The 20266-nt window shown below is 40.9% G+C and overlaps 1 protein-coding gene across 1 annotated transcript; it reads right to left on the bottom strand.

Annotated features, from left to right (window-relative positions):
* Positions 1-1667: 1667 nt before the first annotated feature.
* On the bottom strand, positions 1668-7758 carry LOC120861037 (nuclear body protein SP140-like protein). The gene is made up of 4 exons (XM_040236724.1): positions 7597-7758; positions 6324-6492; positions 4135-4209; positions 1668-2768 (listed from the first exon to the last, which is right to left on the bottom strand). The coding sequence occupies exons 1-4, from the start codon at positions 7756-7758 to the stop codon at positions 2680-2682; spliced, it is 495 nt and encodes a 164-aa protein (XP_040092658.1). The 3' UTR covers positions 1668-2679.
* Between the last annotated feature and the right edge of the window lie 12508 nt (positions 7759-20266).

Genomic DNA, 20266 nt, shown 5'->3' with positions numbered 1-20266 from the left:
GAGTCCATTTTCATTTGGGGTCATACCTAAATCATGTTTTAATTCATCAAATTTTTTTTTTCCTCCCACATCCATCAGCATCCAACAGGAAGATATAAACCACTCTAAGCTTTTAAAGCAGAGGGAATTTAATCCAGGGATTGGCTACACGGCTGATGGAAGAGCACAGAAGACCAAGGGGAAAAATGTGACAACATAAAGAAGAGTCAGCAGAGCAGGAAGCTACGGGAGGGATAGAGGAGATCACGGGCTGAGGTCACTGGGCAGGCAGAGGCTGGACCATGATTTGCCTGCTTTGTGGAAGGTGCAGTCAAGGCTGAGATGCGGCTGCTGCCAGAATTGCGGCTGGAGGCAGTGATGGAGAAACACCTGGCTGCTCCCTTTCTCCCACTCTCCTGCCAGGGTCTCCGTGTTAGGAACTCAGCAGGGAGTCAGTAGCAAGGGGAGCTGACAAACAAATCTGCAGGGGCCAGTGGCCAGAGACAGAGGGCCGAGCAGAGCAGGGGAGGGGAAGGACTGAATCCCCGGGCAAACCACCCAGGACCAGCACACATGCCCTTCCTCCATGGCAACCATCTCTGGTCCTCACTGATTCCATCAACCCCTCCCACTCTGTTCCTGCCGGCCTCAATAATGTATGAACACATAGACATATTTTTCAGTGCAATTTGACTTTTTCATTTAGTGCTACTTTTGTAAACAAATTAATTAATGTAAAACGTGATTTAAAATTATTTCCCAAAGTTTTAATATAGACTGTGGGCCCTGGTGCCTGTTCTGTGCCACGTCCTCAGGACTGGGAGCCTCCCCTTGGGGTGAGGGAGATGTGAGACACAGCCCTCCTCTCACCTGGGCATGTCAACCCTTCTTATTGGGTAAGACTCTTGGACACACCTATTGGTGACTTGCTGTGTATCAGTTGGGTCCTAGGTTGAAGGTTTTCTCTTTATATTCCTTACTCCCCATCATCAAGATGCTTTGGGATTTCATTTCCTGGCAGGATTGCCCCTAGACCACACTTTGAGTTTTAGAAGACTTCATTGCTTCCTCCCTCCACACCCTATACACATACACACACACACACAAAATCCCTTCTCTTCTGCTCATTACTTGTCACAATTCCATCCACTCACCCCTTCTAGTCCCACCAGCTGCACTAGTAGATGAACAGCTAAGAGTATGGATTCATGCATATTGTGTTTTTTTTTTATATTTTTAAATGTTAACTTTTTGAATAAATGTCACTTTATAATAAATGTATAACTTTTAAATAAATGTATAACTATGCTTTCAGTAATCACTTGAAAAGTTTTTTTCTTTTATAAAAATGTAATAGTCACTTAGAATATCCCTCCTTAAATAATCTATCCCAACTGGAAGCTACATTATAAGGGCTTTTCTTGGTGTGAGAAGTTCCCTGAGACTCTTCTACATTACTAATTTTCAAAGGAGACTCATGGAAGAAAGACATGAAATTTATTATAGACTAGTGTGTTCTATGGGTGGGGAGACTGTGCCTTTCAAGTTATCTTTCTGGGTCAGGAGTAGGTGCTGCTTTTATCACTGGAATGGTCACTGTGATGGTTAAAAGCTTGGACTCTGGCACCAGACACAAACAATGATGATGATTAACTGTAGTAATAATAACAAATGCATGGACACACTGATGCAGCCCCAGGCAAGCTTGTGAGTGCTCTATATGACGTAACTTGCTTAAAATCCATCACCCTCTGAAGAAGCTACTATTACAGACAGTGAAACTGAGGAACAATGAGTGATTACTACCCTAATATCTCGAAGCAGAATCTGAAGCCAGGCCTCTGGCTTCTGAATTCCTGATGGGACACTGCACACAGCAGCACTCAATTCTGATTCTCAGCTGGGTTAACTTGTACAAATAACCAAACTCTCTAAGCTGATTCTCGTCTGAAAACTAAGGATGTTATATACTTCATTTTGAGATTTTTGAGACAATTAAATAAACTATTGTCTGTATCATTATTTGGAATATTGTGACTGATCTGAAAAACCAAATCATTATGATTAACGTTGTACATTGATATTAATCTTATCAATTTAGTATCATTATTAACAGTGTTATGGATTAATGGAGGTCAAGTGTTGTAAATAGTGGTTACTGGTTGTTAAAATACCAAAACGTTTCTCTTGGAGGCCTGTCTGGTGTTTGGAGGGCAGCTCCTGGTCTCTGTCCCAGGTATGATGGGAAAGGGTTTGTATGGGAGTCATGTCGTGTCCATGGTCCATGTGAGGGACTAGCAGGGGAAGAACCCTTCCCCCTGAGGATCACCCATCACCTGCTTCTCCCTCCTACCTACTGCCCCCCCCCCCCCAGCCCCCGGCACTCTGGATGTAGCACTGGCCTCTGCTGGGCGTGACATCAAAGCACTGAGGTCACTGCCAGACCAAGCAGGACAGAGCAGAACACTGCAAAGCCAGGCGACTAGGCCAAACGTCCAGGCCCAGAGCCTTCAGGGATTGGCAGCAAGTGTGTTTAAGGAGTGGAAGCAGTGACCCTCCCAGGCAACTCAGAGAACTAAGACTCTGTTGTCTAAATCCTTGGAGAAAATGCAGATACAAAGACTGACAATTCTGTGCAGTCAGTAACACAAAGAAGCAGGCTCCACAGCACACCCCCAAACGGGACATGACAGCAAAAGGTCACACAACAGTCTCCAGGAACAGACCATCACGAGACAAGGGGACTGCCTGCGAAGAGGTCGGGCTGGAATGAAAGTCTCCGCCAGTTCCTGGGGGTAGAAAGGGAAAGCTTATTTCAGAAACTGGAGTATTAGCTATGCTATTCTTCCCTTATCCCTTTTTGTCCTGATAAAGACGAAGTTGAAGCTTGGTAGCTCAGACAGTAAAGAGTCTGCCTGCAACGTGGGAGGCCTGGGTTCGATCCCTGGGTCGGGAAGATCCCCTGGAGAAGGAAATGGCAACCCACTCCAGTACTCTTGCCTAGAAAATTCCATGGGCTGAGGAGCCTGGTAGGCTACAGTCTATGGGGTCGCAAAGAGTCTGACATGACTGAGTGACTTCACTTTCTTTCTTCTTCTTTCTTCTCCAGATGTCTACATGGAGACCATCTGGACCATCTGGGAAATTCCAGCTAACAGATGTGTCAGATCCTAGAGACTGGGATCAGCTTCACCTCTGGTTGAAAGTGCCTCAGACAAGCCATCTCCTCATGTGGCCTCCACCAGCCATTCAGTGACCAGCAGTGGTTTATCTTGACGCCTACAGCCAGAGTGAACCTGCCTTGGTCCCCAGAGCTATCCATGACTGGTGACCTTCCTGCAAAGTCCTGGAGCCTCCTCCCCACCCTCTCTTCCTCCACTCCCTCCCTGTACAGGACCTGTTTAATCTGTTCTGTTTGCCTCTCCATGAGGATTCAATGTCCCATTCTCCTCCACTTTCCCCAGCCCTTGTATTCTTTTTTTCTGTATCTTTCCATCTTTATATATTTCCCCATCTCCCAGGTCATACTAGTGGTAAAAAAAAAATAAAAAACAAGAAAACCCACTGGCCAGTGCAGGAGACATGAAACTTGAGTTCAATCCTTGGATTGAGAAGATCCCCTGGGGTAGGAAATAGCTGCTTATTCATTCTCCCCTTTCTCTCAAACACCCACATCCACTCCTCCACATCTCTACCACTTCCTTGCCTCTGAATCTATATGACTGCCTTTTTCCTAGAATATTCTGCTCTTGAACAACCTCGCCCACATTTAAATCAGTCCTTTCTTCTGCCATCATCAATGGCCTCCTCTCTTACATTGACCTTGGGCCCACAGTGCTTAGCCCATCACACTTTCACATTGATCTTCTCCTATAGGATTCTTTCTAAATCACAATGACTTCCAGGCAGTCCTTCTGTTTAAATCTGGCTACTGACACCCTGGGTTCCTCTTTCTTTGTCTTGGTATTTGGGGCAACAGCCTCTTGTCACAGCCAGTCCTCGAGGACTCAGCCTCTGGTTAGATGCTCATACAAACACCCCTCCCTGCCTTCTCCATGGTCCTTCAACATTTCTTCCCTGATTCCCAACCTTTGCTCAGGACTCAGGCCTCCACCTCCCCTTCTCCTTTTCCTCTTTGCCCTTGGTCTCAATCACCTTGCTCAAGGCTCAGTTGGATGGCAGGCCTCTTTTGTCCGTTACTTTCTTCATAATTAATTTTCTCTTGGATCACTGAAGAGAGGGAGAGAGAAGACAGTTAGAGATCTCCATTAGAGACCAGGAACATCATCTCAGAATTGCACATTTAGAAATTTCCTTTCTTGGGTCACTCAGAGATTAGTGGATCCCAACCTTCATGATAAAGTTCCCCCATCATCCTTGAACAGAAAAAAGAAAGCCCAACAAGGGAGCAATTATGTTCTCTGCACAGAAATGAGCCACTTGAATGTAAGGATAAAAGAGTCGTGGGAATATCCTGAGGCTGTCGGTCATGTATAATAAATGTCACACCATGAGGACGACACATGTTTACATAACTAAGGGAAGTGAAATGTGTGTATTGAACTGTTCAAACTGTAAGAAAGAAACAGATTTCCTCTGGAAAAGGGCCAGGATCCTAGAGAGATCTGTGTGTATAAAAGAGAAAGCCCAAAAGCTTTACACATGGTGCTAGATAAGAGGAAAGTTGGGTTCATTGGGTCCTGGAGGATGAGTGGATTGCAAAGACAAACCAGAAGATGTGGGAGGAACTCTAGACACCTCCCTGGGGTGCCCCAGATCCCAGGACACAAGAAGGACATTCTGAAGCTGCAAGCAGGGAATGCCTGGTACAGCACTGCGGGACATCCCCATGACTCCTGGACCAGGGACCCATGAGACTGCTAACAAGAACCAGGACGCCAGCCCAGAGCCCCTGCATGTAGAGAGTGAAAAGTGAAAGTGAAGTCGCTCAGTCTTTGCAACCCCATGGACTGTAGCCTACCAGGTTTCTCAGTCCATGGGATTTTCTAGGCAAGAATATTGGAGTGGGTTGCCATTTCCTTCTTCGGGAGCTCTTCCTGTCCCAGGGATTGAACCCGGCTCTCTCTCATTGTAGGCAGATGCTTTTACCGTCTGAGCCAGGTGACCTGGCAAATGTTGGAAGAAGGAAGTAAACCAGGGATCCTAGAGGGTAGGTCTCTGCTGTGAATCCAGGGAAGGGATGGTAAGCCTGGGCTGCCCCAGGGCTGATGGCAGGGGCTCCTCCTGGGGCAATGCCTATCTCTTTACTGTCCCATTGCTTACCTTTAGATTGAAGACCTTTCAAGATCTTTTTTCAAACACGCCCCTCTTGAGTCAGCTCCCATAGCCTACTTCTTGCTCTGAGTGACACCACTCGACCATGTCCTTTTCCAGAAACTCTAGAACCCTTCTCACTCTGAGCCTATTCCCATAGCATCCTCTCTCCTCAGTTCAGAGCATCATTTTTCCTGTGAAATCTCTACCACTCTTGGGAAGTCTTATTTGAGACCAAATTTTTCGTGTGAAGTCAAAACAAAAATTCTTGGGAGGGCATCTTCCTTACATAGTACCAGGTATAAGCAGTGCTTTCTCAGGAAAAAGTGGTGAACCAAAGTTTTAGTTTTGTGTAGCATCAAAAATAGACTGGTAGAGCAGTAGGTTTTGTGGTATTTAAGCAATGTTTGTTTTACCCCATTGTGGAGAAAGTTAAATAAAACCATTTCTCCTTAAGGGCAAATTTGAACTTGAGTTAACGTTCAGTTAAGTACTTTGAAAATCTGATGAAGGTGAACTCTTGTCTGTGTTACTAGGCCAATCCTGGGTTTAAGGTTAAAAAAATGACATGTGACTGGTAAATTGTGTGTAGACTGGATGGGACTCTCTATGGACTATTCTTGGGTCTTCCTTCAGAGCAGTGACTCTTGTCTCTCATGGGGTCCCTGAAAGTTATAACTATAGAGTTGTTGAATTTTTGATGCTCATAGACATGGTGCTGCTACTCCAGGATGGATCCTGCACAGCTGAGCTTAACTGGGTAGTAGTCAACTGTGTGGACTGCTGTGTAGACCACTGCTGGCCTGTCATTTGTCCTTCTATCTAAGTAGGATGGCACTGTGGCTCTGGTCCTCCTGTGAGTCTAAGTGCCTAGTTAAGCAGACCTCCAGGTGGGTATTGTACCATAGCCATTATAACATGAGCTCTGAGAAGACTTAGGGTATATGTGTGTTTTTATCTGTTATATCCCCACTGCTCAGCACTAATTATGGCATGTGATGGGAGCTCACTATATACTTGTTGACCAAAATTGACCTTGAACATCAAAAGGTAGATAATAAGATAATTACCATTTTCGAAGCTTTTATAAATGTGATTTAAATCAGGATATTCCTGCATGTTGACCTCACTGAACAAAGCTTCCAGAAGCGATGGGTTAAATGTCTTCTCCAGCTCACTGAGAACATTGTACACCACTCTTGGTACAGGCACTAGGTTTCTACAAGAATCTTGACAGTCCTTAAAAGCATTGAATGGGAAAAATAGAAATACAGACTTCCATATTACAAGAGAGCCCTAGAAAGAGATTTCAAGTTAATGTATTCCAATTTCCATAAATAGGTATCTTTTCACATAAAGGTTTAGCATTTCTGTATATTTCTATGGCTGCTAAGTGAAACAATAAATCCTCTCTTCTTAAAACAATCCATTTGTGAACCTGATCTCCTCACCCCCATTATAATATACATTATATGTAAGAAGGCCCAATTCTGAAGACTAAAAGTGGGTTCAAAGCTAATGAATACATAGCTCTCTAAGAGCCTGGGCAACTCTTTGAGGAATGGACTTGGCAGGGGACGAGCCACTATTCTGTTGACTGGACAGCTCCTGCCCCTGCACCAATCCTGACTTGGCCTGGAAGAGCTTAGCTCAAGGAAGCCAGGGGACACTGCTCCATTTTGTGAACTTGGCCACAGGGAAAGCATATTTGTAGGTCAAACTGAAGACTTGCATCTCTGTAACTCCAGAAACACCTATTGCTAAAATTAACACAAATTCCAAGACTCAAAAATACCAGAAAAAAAGAAAACTGAAAACTGTTGGAGAAGGAATAGCCTGCATCTACTCCCAAATTTGCTCTAACACGACATTGTCTCAGTGGGTTTTAATGTTTTCAGATCTATTTAAATTGATATTCATTGAAAAGAGATGCTCTGTCAATTATGATTTTTAATCAAATCAATAAATTAAATTTATTCCTCAGTTCATTGACATTAATTTAATTTATGCTGTATTGTGTGCATTCCTACAAGGTAGTAAATATCTACAGAGAACACCCACTTCAGATCCAGCCCGTCTCCAGTGTTATTCACCCTGACTCCTGTGTTCACTACGAGTACCACCCCTTCAGTTAGAGACAGGACTGCCTCCAGTGATGCCTGTTTCTGCTCTCTGTTCCCTTTCTGCCTTTTAGGATCACTTGCATCACTACTTGGAAATGTCCCCCTCTCACTGGAGACTCTTCATATGACTAGTTATACCCTGATATTTGGGTCCAGGATGTCAAAGTTAACCTAGTTTCAGGCCAGTTTACCAGATTGTGATGTAATAAACTTCACTTACTTCATACATTTTACTGGTGATGAGTTCGTTGTCACGGAGGCCTTCAAAGAAAGGAAATGTCTTTTTTATCGCACTTGAAATTTGCACCTTGTGTCTTTTGAAGTGCCTGAATACAGTCTCAAAGAAGAGCCTGTTGTCTATGTTCTGATTTTCTGAGGACATCCTAGGGAGGAAGGATACCATGTGAAAATAGTCATCCAGATTATGAGATGCTTATGGAAGTTATAAGATTTTGCATATAAAGGACAGGTTGCAAAGAACAAACACATGTAATATAAGTCGTTCTGAGTAGAGATCAGTTATATATATATCACATACCTGGTACACTATTTTAATAAACTTTTTAAAAAAAATTGTAACAAAACCCAAATAGAGTAAACAAAAAAGTGAAAAACAATGAAATAAAAATTTAACTTTGAAAATGCTTCTTTATCAACTAAGAGAAAATCAACCACAGAAAAATAGAAAAGAGTACCTCCTCTCTGCATATAGCTGTTAAGAGAAACACCATCCTACAGATGACCAACTGGCCCATGAAAGGCTGCTCAACATCGCTAATTATTAGAGAAATGCAAATCAAAACTATAATGAGGTACCTCCTTACACTGGTCAGGGTGGCCACTTGCCGGGAGCCAGCATGGGGAATTCTGCCCGTGGCAAAGGTCATGAGGAAGGGGCCTGACAGGCAAAAGCGGGATCAGGCCTCGTGGGCACCCCCTGGAACTTCTCGAGCATCTACGCCAAAACCAGAATCTGTCTGTCTTATTATTTTATGATTTTCACCGATTCTTATGACATTAACAGGGGGCTATCCCCGACCACCTTTCTCTGGAAAAAGTTAACTTAGAGCTCCAGTTGACAGTCAGCTCAAACCCCTCTGATGGCTCTCTAACTTGTCTGACATGTTTACCCGGACTTTTACAACTACACACGTGATTGTTTACAGCCCCCCAGCCGCAAGAGGCATGAAGCTTAAAACATCTTAAAGATATAGAGCCCTTTTTAAAGAGCTAAGAATTATATTGGTAAGGGTTTCATTGTTGAGTTAATGACTGCCGCCAGGCCTCCATATCCTTTATCTCTTAGGCACCTGGGAGGATATTAATCAATGTAATTGGGATGTAGAAAAAGTAATATAGTAGTTTTGATGTTAGCAATACTAGACTTTTGAGTTAATGAATTTTCTCTTTGTTATAAATCACTGTACTCCTCTTTCCTTGTTATAAATTGTTGTATCATTGCTATGTAAGAATGAAACCTTAATTAGTGCTTTCTGAGAGTGGCACCAGACTTTAGTAAGAACAACACTTTTAGGGTAAATAAGTTTTCTGGTTGACAGACCCTTATCAGAAAAGGGCCATAAAATGCTAATAGGCCTCCTGGCCAGAAGATGATGTAAATCACCGAAGACCTGTATATACAGCTAGGTATGCAGAGAGAAAGCCTGGTCTCGATGAGGGTCAGGGCTGCTGACCCTGCATGACTCTGTATCATCCCCTGATCTCCATGTACAACTTAAAGTATAAAAGCTTTCCTGGAAAATAAAGAGACGGACCAGTTTCTTGGAAATCTGGCTCCCCCCATGTCTTCTTTTCTTATTCTCCTTTTCAGGCTGAATTCCCATCTGGAGCATAGAGGCTCACCATGTCTACTTATTTGCCTGAGCTTCTAAGACCCACGTAAGAGGGAGCCCGAGGTGGGGCACCCTCCGCTATTCAAGCGGGCGCCTGCAGCCTTATATAGACGGTACAAGTCCCTTGTCTTGGGGCTTTATTGGCTTTCTATGTAAACAAAGGAATACAGCCTCTTTTCTCCTCTATTTTCTCTCCTCTCTCTCACTACAATATTCTTCCCTAATCTCTCTTTATATCTCTAATTAAATAATTCTTTCCTAATCTCTGACTCTGTCCCCACTTCGAACTACCCTGGATCCACTGGGGCTGGACCCCAGCAGGCACTGTTAAAAGAGTCTACAAATAACAAAGGCTGAAGAGAAAAGGTAAACTTTCTACACTGTTGGTGGGAATGTAAGTTGGTGCAGTCACTATGGAAAACAACATGGAGGTTCCCTAAAAAACTAAAACCAGAGTTGTCACATGATCCAGCAATCCCACTCCTGGTCCTAACCTAACCAGACATGACCACAACTCAGAAAGATACATGCACCCCATGTGCACAGCAGCACTATTCACAACAGCCAAGGTATGGAAAAATCCTGGCTGTCCATCGACAGAGGGATAAAGAAGATGTGGCACTTACATACAATGGAATACTACTTAGTCATAAAAAGAATGACATGATGCCATTTGCAGCAGCATGGATGGACCTAGAGATGATCATATTAAATGAAGTAGAAAGAGAAAGACAAGCATCATATGATATCACTTATATGTAAAATCTAAAATATGGCATAAATGAACTTATTTACAAAACAGAAGCAGACTCATGGACATAGAGAACACACTTGCAGTTGCTAAGGGGAAGGAGGGGTGGGGGAAGGATTGATTTAGAGTTTTGGATTAGAAAACGCGAACAGTTACGTATAGAATGGATAAACAAAAAGGTCTTACTGTATAGCACATGGAACTGTATTCAATATCCTGTGATAAATCATAATGGAAAAGAATAAAGAATATATATGCATATAATGGAATCATGACAACAACATTGTAAATAAACTATACTTCAATTAAGATGCTTTTTAAACAAAAAAAGAAAATTTATCCTATGTTATAAACTGGTTCATAAATGATAAGATGTTTTAATAATAATATAATAAGATATAAATTATTATACCTTATTTTTTGTACAGAACAGCTGTACAAAAAAGATCTTCACGACCAAGATAATCACGATGGAATGATCATTAACCTAGAGCCAGACATCCTGGAATGTGAAATCAAGTGGGCCTTAGAAAGCATCACTACAAACAAAGCTAGTGGAGGTGATAGAATTCCAGTTGAGCTATTTCAAATCCTGAAAAATGATGCTGTGAAAGTGCTGCACTCAATATGCCATGAAATTTGGAAAACTCAGCAGTGGCCACAGGACTGGAAAAGGTCAGTTTTCATTCCAATCCCAAAGAAAGGCAATGCCAAAGAATGCTCAAACTACCACACAATTGCACTCATCTCACACGCTAGTAAAGTAATGCTCAAAATTTTTCAAGCCAGGCTTCAGCAATACGTGAACCGTGAACTTCCAGATGTTCAAGCTGGTTTTAGAAAAGGCAGAGGAACCAGAGATCAAATTGCCAACATCTGCTGGATCATGGAAAAAGCAAGAGAGTTCTAGAAAAACATCTATTTCTGCTTTATTGACTATGCCAAAGCCTTTGACTGTATGGATCAGAATAAACTGTGGGGAATTCTTCAAGAGATGGGAATACCAGACCACCTGACCTGCCTCTTGAGAAACCTGTATGAAGGTCAGGAAGCAACAGTTAGAACTGGACATGGAACAACAGACTGGTTCCAAATAGGAAAAGGAGTACGTCAAGGCTGTATATTGTCATGCTGCTTATTTAACTTGTATGCAGAGTACATCATGAGAAAGGCTGGGCTGGAAGAAGCACAAGCTTGAATCAAGATTGCTGGGAGAAATATGAATAACCTCAGATATGCTGAGGACACCACCCTTAGGGCAGAAAGTGAAGAAGAACTAAAAGCCTCTTGATGAAAGTGAAAGAGGAGAGTGAAAAAGTTGGCTTAAAACTCAACATTCAGAAAACGAAGATCATGACATCTGGTCCCATCACTTCATGGCAAATAGATGGGGAAACAGTAGAAACAGTGTCAGACTTTATTTTGGGGGGGCTCCAAAATCACTGCAGATGGTGATTGCAGGCAGGAAATTAAAAGACGCTTACTCCTTGGAAGAAAAGTTATGACCAACCTAGATAGCATATTGAAAAGCAGACATTGCTTTGCCAACAAAGGCCCGTCTAGTCAAGACTATGGTTTTTCCAGTGGTCATGTATGGATGTAAGAGTTGGACTGTGAAGAAAGCTGAGTGCTGAAGAATTGATGCTTTTTCTCCAACTGTGGTGTTGGAGAAGACTCTTGAGAGTCCATTGGACCGCAAGGAGATCCAACCAGTCCATTCTAAAGGAAATCAGCCCTTGGTGTTCTTTGGAAGGAATGATGCTAAAGCTGCAACTCCAGTACTTTGGCCACCTCATGCCAAGAGCTGTCTCATTGGAAAAGACTCTGATCCTGGGAGGGATTGGGGGCAGGAGGAGAAAGGGACGACCGAGGATGAGATGGCTGGATGGCATCACGGACTCGGTGGACATGAGTCTGAGTGAACTCCGGGAGATGGTGATGAAGAAGGAGGCCTGGCTTACTGCGATTTATGGGGTCACAAAGAGTCGGACATGACTGAGCGACTGAACTGACTGAAGGTATAAATTGGGAATTTCACAAGAATATCAGTCATTTCTCCTGGGACTTCTACTATGCGCTAATATAAATTTCTCTGTGCTATTGCTATATGAAGTGAATGTTTTTAGACATCTCAGTTTTAAAAATAGCAATTCTTTCCTTCAAAACTTAATTTTAAACCTGAGTCTATAATTTGGTTCTTAGTTGTTATAGAGGTCTGATATTTATGTTTAATCAACATTTCACATTTTTAAATGTTTTGAAGAACCATTTTAAATGTTAGCTTTCTTAGTTAAATCAAAAGAGAATTATTGTCACTTACTAGTATCCAAAATCATCAGGGAAATGTAATGTCACATTATTGTGTTGAATTTTTCATGAAAAAAATTTCTACTTAAAGATCTCAGATTGAAGAGAAATGCTTATCTTCTCTTATATTAAGCCCCCACTAAAATTTTAATAAAGGGGTTGGATTCACAATGACAAGGAGAATGGCAGGAGGCAATGAGCAGATGAGATTTCTATGAAAATCTGTAAGATGAAAAGTGGTCAGAGGATCCCTAATCACTGTTGAAGGTTGAGTATTCTCCCAGAGGTCAGGAAAGCAAGCCAGTGTGTCCTGCAGAACCCTGGAGGGGCAGTGGACATCACAAGGGAGACATGGTGTGGAAAACTGATGTGTTATTTGAAAAATGAGGAAGAGAACAGCACATCCTATACCCCTCGGCTTGCATCCTGAGCACTTGTTATCAGACAGCCTCTCAGAGGGAAACAGCACTGTCCTTTCTGTCCCCATATGTTAAGTTTATCTGTTCAGTTCAGTTCAGTTCAGTTCAGTCGCTCAGTTATGTCCGACTCTTTGCGACCCCGTGAATCGCAGCATGCCAGGCCTCCCTCTTCATCACCATCTCCCGGAGTTCACTCAGACTCACGTCCACCGAGTCCGTGCTGCCATCCAGCCATCTCATCCTCGGTCGTCCCTTTCTCCTCCTGCCCCCAATCCCTCCCAGGATCAGAGTCTTTTCCAATGAGTCAACTCTTCGCATGAGGTGTCCAAAATACTGGAGTTTCAGCTTCAGCATCATTCCTTCCAAAGAAATCCCAGGGCTGATCTCCTTCAGAATGGACTGGTTGGATCTCCTTGCAGTCCAAGGGACTCTCAAGAGTCTTCTCCAACACCACAGTTCAAACGCATCAATTCTTCAGCACTCAGCCTTCTTCACAGTCCAACTCTCACATCCATACATGACCACAGGAAAAACCATAGCCTTGACTAGACAGACCTTAGTCGGCAAAGTAATGTCTCTGCTTTTGAATATGCTATCTAGGTTGGTCATAACTTTTCTTCCAAGGAGTAAGTTTCTTTTAATTTCATGGCTGCAGTCACCATCTGCAGTGATTTTGGAGCCCCCCAAAATAAAGTCTGACACTGTTTCCACTGTTTCCCCATCTATTTGCCATGAAGTGATGGGACCAGATGTCATGATCTTCGTTTTCTGAATGTTGAGCTTTAAGCCAACTTTTTCACTCTCCTCTTTCACTTTCATCAAGAGGCTTTTTAGCTCCTCTTCACTTTCTGCCCTAAGGGTGATGTCATCTGCATATCTGAGGTTATTGATATTTCTCCCGGCAATCTTGATTCCAGCTTGTGTTTCTTCCAGTCCAGCGTTTCTCATGATGTACTCTGCATAGAAGTTAAATAAGCAGGGTGACTATATACAGTCTTGACGTACTCCTTTTCCTATTTGGAACCAGTCTGTTGTTCCATGTCCAGTTCTAACTGTTGCTTCCTGACCTGCATACAGGTTTCTCAAGAGGCAGGTCAGGTGGTCTGGTATTCCCATCTCTTTCAGAATTTTCCACAGTTTATTGTGATCCACATAGTCAAAGGCTTTGGCATAGTCAATAAAGCAGAAATAGATGTTTTTCTAGAACTCTCTTGCTTTTTCCATGATCCAGCAGACGTTGGAAATTTGATCTCTGGTTCCTCTGCCTTTTCTAAAACCAGCTTGAACATCAGGGAGTTCACGGTTCACGTATTGCTGAAGCCTGGCTTGGAGAATTTTGAGCATTACTTTACTAGCATGTGAGATGAGTGCAATTATGCAGTAGTTTGAACATTTTTTGGCATTGCCTTTCTTTGGGATTGGAATGAAAACTGACCTTTTCCAGTCCTGTGGCCACTGCTGAGTTTTCCAAATTTGCTGGCATATTGAGTGCAGCACTTTCACAGCATTGTCTTTCAGGATTTGAAATAGCTCAACTGGAATTCCACCACCTCCACTAGCTTTGTTTGTAGTGATGCTTTCTAAGGCCCACTTGACTTCACTTTCCAGGATGTCTGGCTCTAGATTAGTGATCACATCATCATGACTATCTGGGTCGTGAAGATCTTTTTTGTACAGTTCTTCTGTGTATTATTGCCACCTCTTCTTAATATCTTCTGCTTCTGTTAGGTCCAGACCATTTCTGTTCTTTATTGAGCCCTTGGTATCTCTAATTTTCTTGAAGAGATCTCTAGTCTTTCCCATTCTGTTGTTTTCCTTGATTTCTTTGTATTGATCGCTGAAGAAGGCTTTCTTATATCTTGCTATTCTTTGGAACTCTGCATTCAGATGTTTATATCTTTCCTTTTCTCCTTTGCTTTTTGCCTCTCTTCTTTTCACAGCTATTTGTAAGGCCTCCCCAGACAGCCATTTTGCTTTTTTTTGCATTTCTTTTCCATGGGGATGGTCTTGATCCCTGTCTCCTGTACAATGTCACGAACCTCATTCCATAGTTCATCAGGCACTCTATCTATCAGATCTAGGCCCTTAAATCTACTTCTCACTTCCACTGTATAATCATAAGGGTTTTGATTTAGGTCATACCTGAATGGCCTAGTGGTTTTCCCTACTTTCTTCAATTTGAGTCTGAATTTGGTAATAAGGAGTTCATGATCTGAGCCACAGTCAGCTCCTGGTCTTGTTTTTGTTGACTCTATACAGCTTCTCCATCTTTGGCTGCAAAGAATATAATCTGATTTCGGTGTTGACCATCTGGTGATGCCCTGTTACTTGACTTCATGTACATGAAAATAATACATCACATGTGCTTTGTGTCTGACTTCTGCTCATCATCCATATTGTTGGATGAATAGAAGTTTCTTCCTCTTATTGTTGAGGATATTTTATTGTGTGGCTCTAGCACAATCTGTCCATTCACTTTCCTTCTGAAAGACATTTTGAGTTGATTCCAGTCTGGAACTAGAATGAATAAAGCTGCTCTTCTATAAAGCTGCTGTATAGATCTTTTGGTGGCAAGTTGTTTTCATTTCTTTTGGGTCAATGATTAGAAGTGAAATGGTTGGGTCATTGTGTAAGAGTATGTTTAATCATTCAAAAAAAACTACCAAACTGTTTTTTAACATCTGTTAGAAATGGCCTTTCTAATTTAGACACCCTATTATGTGTGATGTGGTATCTCATTTCAGTATTAATTTCTATTTAAAATGACTAATAATGTTGAGCACATATTCATATGGTTAGCAAATCATTGGCAATTTATACATCTTGCTTTGTGGAGTGGCAAAGCCTTTGGCTCATTATCCATTTATATTACTGGGTGTCTTCCACTTATTGATGTATAGGAATTTGTTATATGTTATGGGTAGAAGTGTTTCAGCTCATCTATGTATTGCGAACATTTTCTCCCAAGTCTGTGGCTTGAATTTCATTCTCTTAACCATGTCTTCTGATGCAGATAAAGTTTTGATTTTTATGATCCAGTCTACATGTGTGTGTGTGTATGTGTGTGTGTGTGTGGTTAGTAACTTACGTGTACTATCTAAGAAATCTCTGCCTACCCCAAGTTAATAAAAATTCAGAAAGCAATTTACAGCATAAGCATGGGTCTGTTTCTGGATTTTTCTATTCTAGACTGTTTCTAGATTTCTATTCTATATCATTGACCTGTATGAAGATCAAGAAGCAACAGTTAGAACTGGACATGGAACAATGCATTGGTTCCAAATTGGGAAAGGAGTACATCCAGGCTGTATATTGTCACCCTGCTTATTTAACTTATATGCAGAATACATCATGTGAAATCGTGGGCTGGATGAAGCACAAGCTGGACTTGAGAATTCTGGGAGAAAAATCCATAACTTCAGATATGCAGATGACACTACCCTTATGGCAGAAAATAAAGAGGAACTAAAGAGCCTCTTGATGAGGGTGAAAGAGGAGAGTGAAAAAGCTGGCTTAAAACTTGACATTCAAAAAACAAAGATGAGGGCATCCGGTCCTATCACTTCATGGCAAATAGATGGGGAAACATGGAAACAGTGGCAGACTTTATATTTTGGGGGCTCCAAAATCACTGCAGATGGTGACTGCAGCCATGAAATTAAAAGATGCTTGCTCCTTTGAAGAAAAACTATGATCAACATAGACAGCATATTAAAAAGCAGAGACATTACTTTGCAGACAAAAGTCTGTACAGTCAAAGCTATGATTTTTCCAGTAGTCATATACAGATGTGAGAGTTGGAGCATCAAGAAGGCTGACCACTGAAGAAATGATGCTTTTGAACTGTGGTGTTGGAGAAGACTCTCGAGTCCTTTGGCCTGCAAGGAGATCAAACCAGTCAATCCTAAAGGAAATCAGTACTAAATATTCATTGGAAGGACTCATGCTGAAGCTCTAATACTTTGGCCACCTGATGCAAAGAGCCGACTCACAGGAAAATACTCTGATGATGGGAAAGACTGAAGGCAAAAGAAGAAGGGGGCATTCGAGAATGAGATGGTTAGATAGCAGTACTGACTCAATGGACATGATGAATTTGAACAAACTCTGGAAGACAGTGAAGGATAGAGGAGCTTGGCATGCTGAACCCCATGGGGTCACAGAGAATTGGACACCACTTAGCGACAGAACAGCAATAGCTATAAAATAGGTAACTCGTGAGGATATAACTTACAGCAGCATAGTGACTACAGATAACAATACTGTATTGCATATCTGAAAGTTGCTAGGAGAGTAGAACTTAAAAGTTCCCATCACAATAAAAAATTTTGTGACTAAGCATAGTGGTGAATATTAACTAGACTTATTGTGATGATCATTTTGCAATATATACAAATGTATACAAAATACTCAGTCTTTACGTTGTACACCTGGAACTAATATAATAATATATGTCAATTTTACCTCAACTAAAAATGAAGTTAATGATCTTGAGAGGGGAAGATTAGATTATTCTGGATTATTTAGATGAGCCCAAAATATTCATAGGAATCTTTATAAGGATAAGAAGAGAGCAGAAAAGTTAGTCAGAAGATTTGGTGATGCTATGTTGCTGGATTTGAAGATGGAAGAAGGGGCTCTGAGCCAATGAATGCAGGGAGCCTCTAGAAGCTAAAAAAGGCAAGAAAACGAGACCCTCCTAGAGTCTGAGGTAGAGCCACATAATTATAAAGGTGAAAAATCTCTAATATTCTTAATATTAAAGTGAATAAAAATGAAAAATACTTACGGGCATATACAATCTAGTCTTTCATTAAAAATGAGAACACAAATTATATATTTAGGAAAATGAATTATATATGTAAATCCATAGAAGAGCTTAAAGTTATACCCACAACTCTAAAAGGATTGGAGTTGAAAGCTTCAATAACTGTTCTCTGTATCTATGTGTTTGTTTTTGTTTGATTTGGTTTGTTCATTTATTTTGGTTTTTTTGCATGTTTTTTTTATATCCCACATATGAATGAAATCGTACGGTACTTGTGTTTCTCCATCTGACTTGTTTCCCTTGGCATAACATGCTCAAAGTCCATCCATGTTGCCATGGATGGCAAAGTTTCCTCCTTTTATGACTGAATAGTATTCCATTGATATGTATGATACATCTTCATGCATTTATTTATTAATGGGAACTTGGTTGGTTTCATATCTTGACTGTTGTAAATAATGCTTCAGTGAACATCTGAAGTGGTTAATATTACTTTTAAAATGTATTTTTAAATTTTTCAGATAAATAAGTGTATTTGGAATAGCTGAACTATATGATAATTCAATTCTTAATTTTTTAAGGAGTCTTAATACTGTTTTCCATAGTGACTGCACCAGTTTATATTCCTATCAACAGTGTAGTGTTCCCTTTTATCTACATCCTCTCTACTCTTGTTATGTTTTGCCTTTTCAATAATAGTCACTCTAACAGGTGTGAGTCGATGTCTCATTGTGGTTTCGATTTGCATTTCCCCAGTGATTAGTGATTTTGAACATTTTTGTGTGTATGTCTGTTGGTGATCTTTATGCCCTCTTTGGAAAAAATATCTATTTAGTTTTCTGGCCAATTTCTAATCAGGTTGTTTTTGTTGTATGATTGTATGAGTTCTTTATGCATCTCACCCCTTATTAGATATATGATTTGCAAATATTTTCTCTGTTTGACAGACTCATTTTCATTTTGTGGATGGCTTCCTTGCTGTGCAGAAACTTTTTAGTTTGATATAGCCCCATTTGCTTATTTTTGCTTTTGTTTCCCTTGCCTGAGGGAACATATGCAGAAAGGTAATGTTAAAACCAATGTCAAAAAGTGTACTGCCTCTTTTGTCCTAGAAGTTGCATGCTTTTTGGTCTTGCATTCAAGTCTTTAACCCACTTTGGCTTTTGTGTATGGTGTGAGATTGTGGAATTTATTCCAAGAATGCAAGAATGGTTCAATATCCACAAATCAATCCAAGTGATACATCATATTAACAAAATGAGAGATAAGAAAGCATATGATTATCTGAATAGACACAGAAAAGCATTTGAGAAGACAACACCCAATTATGAGAAAAATTCTCAATAAAATGTGTATAAAAGGAATCTTCCTCAACATAATAAAGGCTATGCATGTCAAACCCACAGCTAATATATTCAAAGGTGAAAAACTGAAAGCTAGCCCTCTAAGATTAGGAATGAGACAAGGATGCCCCCTCTTGTGGCTCTTATCCAACATAGTATTGGAAATCATAGCTAGATTGATTAAGTAAGAAAAAGAGACAAAAGTCCTCCAAATTGGAAAGGAAGAAGTAAAACCATCACTATCTGCATATGACATAGTTTTATATCTAGGAAACCCTAAAGACATCACCAAAAAAATGACTGGAAATAAGCAAATACAGTAAAGCTGTGGGGCATAAAATCAATATACAAAAATCTGTTGTATTTCTGTACACTAACAATGAGCTAGTAGAAAGAGAAATTAAGAAAACAATCCCATTTGTATCCAACAAAAACAGCGAAATACCTGGGAATAAAGGTAACAAAAGAGGTAAAAGACCTGTACACTGAAAATGATAAGACATTGCTGAAAGTGAAGACAGACAGATATATTGTGTTTGACTACCTAAGGTAATCCACAGATTTCAGTGCAATCCCTATCAAAATCCCAATCACATTTTTTATAGAAATAGAACAAAAATCCTAAACTTTATGTGGAACCACAGAAGATCCAGAAGAGTCAAAGTAATCCTGAGAAAAAGAGCAAAGCTGGAGATATTACAAGTCCTGATTTCAAATCTATTGCAAAGCCATAGTAATCAAACCAGCAGAAAAACAGACACATATATCAATGGCATAGAATTGAGAAGCCAGAAATAAACCCACACATTTTTGGACAACTAAGACTATGCCAAAGCCTTTGACCATGTGGATCACAATAAACTGTGGAAAATTCTGAAAGAGATGGGAATACCAGACCACCTGACCTGCCTCTTGAGAAACCTGTATGCAGGTCAGGAAGCAACAGTTAGACCTGGACATGGAACAACAGACTGGTTCCAAATAGGAAAAGGAGTACATCAAGGCTGTATACTGTCACCCTGCTTATTTAACTTATATGCAGAGTACATCATGAGAAACGCTGGGCTGGAAGAAGCACAAGCTGGAATCAAGATTGTCGGGAGAAATATCAATAACCTCAGATATGCAGATGACACCACCCTTAGGGCAGAAAGTGAAGAGGAGCTAAAAAGCCTCTTGATGAAAGTGAAAGAGGAGAGTGAAAAAGTTGGCTTAAAGCTCAACATTCAGAAAGCTAAGATCATGGCATCTGGTCCCATCACTTCATGGCAAATAGATGGGGAAACAGTGGAAACTGGCTGACTTTATTTTTGGGGGCTCCAAAATCACGGCAGATGGTGATTGCAGTCATGGAATTAAAAGACGCTTACTCCTTGGAAGGAAAGTTATGACCAACCTAGGTAGCATATTAAAAAGCAGAGATACTACTTTGCCGACTAAGGTCCGTCT

The sequence above is a fragment of the Oryx dammah genome, unplaced genomic scaffold (genome assembly GCF_014754425.2).
Source record: "Oryx dammah isolate SB20612 unplaced genomic scaffold, SCBI_Odam_1.1 HiC_scaffold_11212, whole genome shotgun sequence".
Taxonomy (NCBI): Eukaryota; Metazoa; Chordata; class Mammalia; order Artiodactyla; family Bovidae; genus Oryx; species Oryx dammah.
The sequence above is the reverse complement of the archived record's forward strand: the minus strand, read 5'-3'. Positions and strand labels throughout refer to the sequence as shown.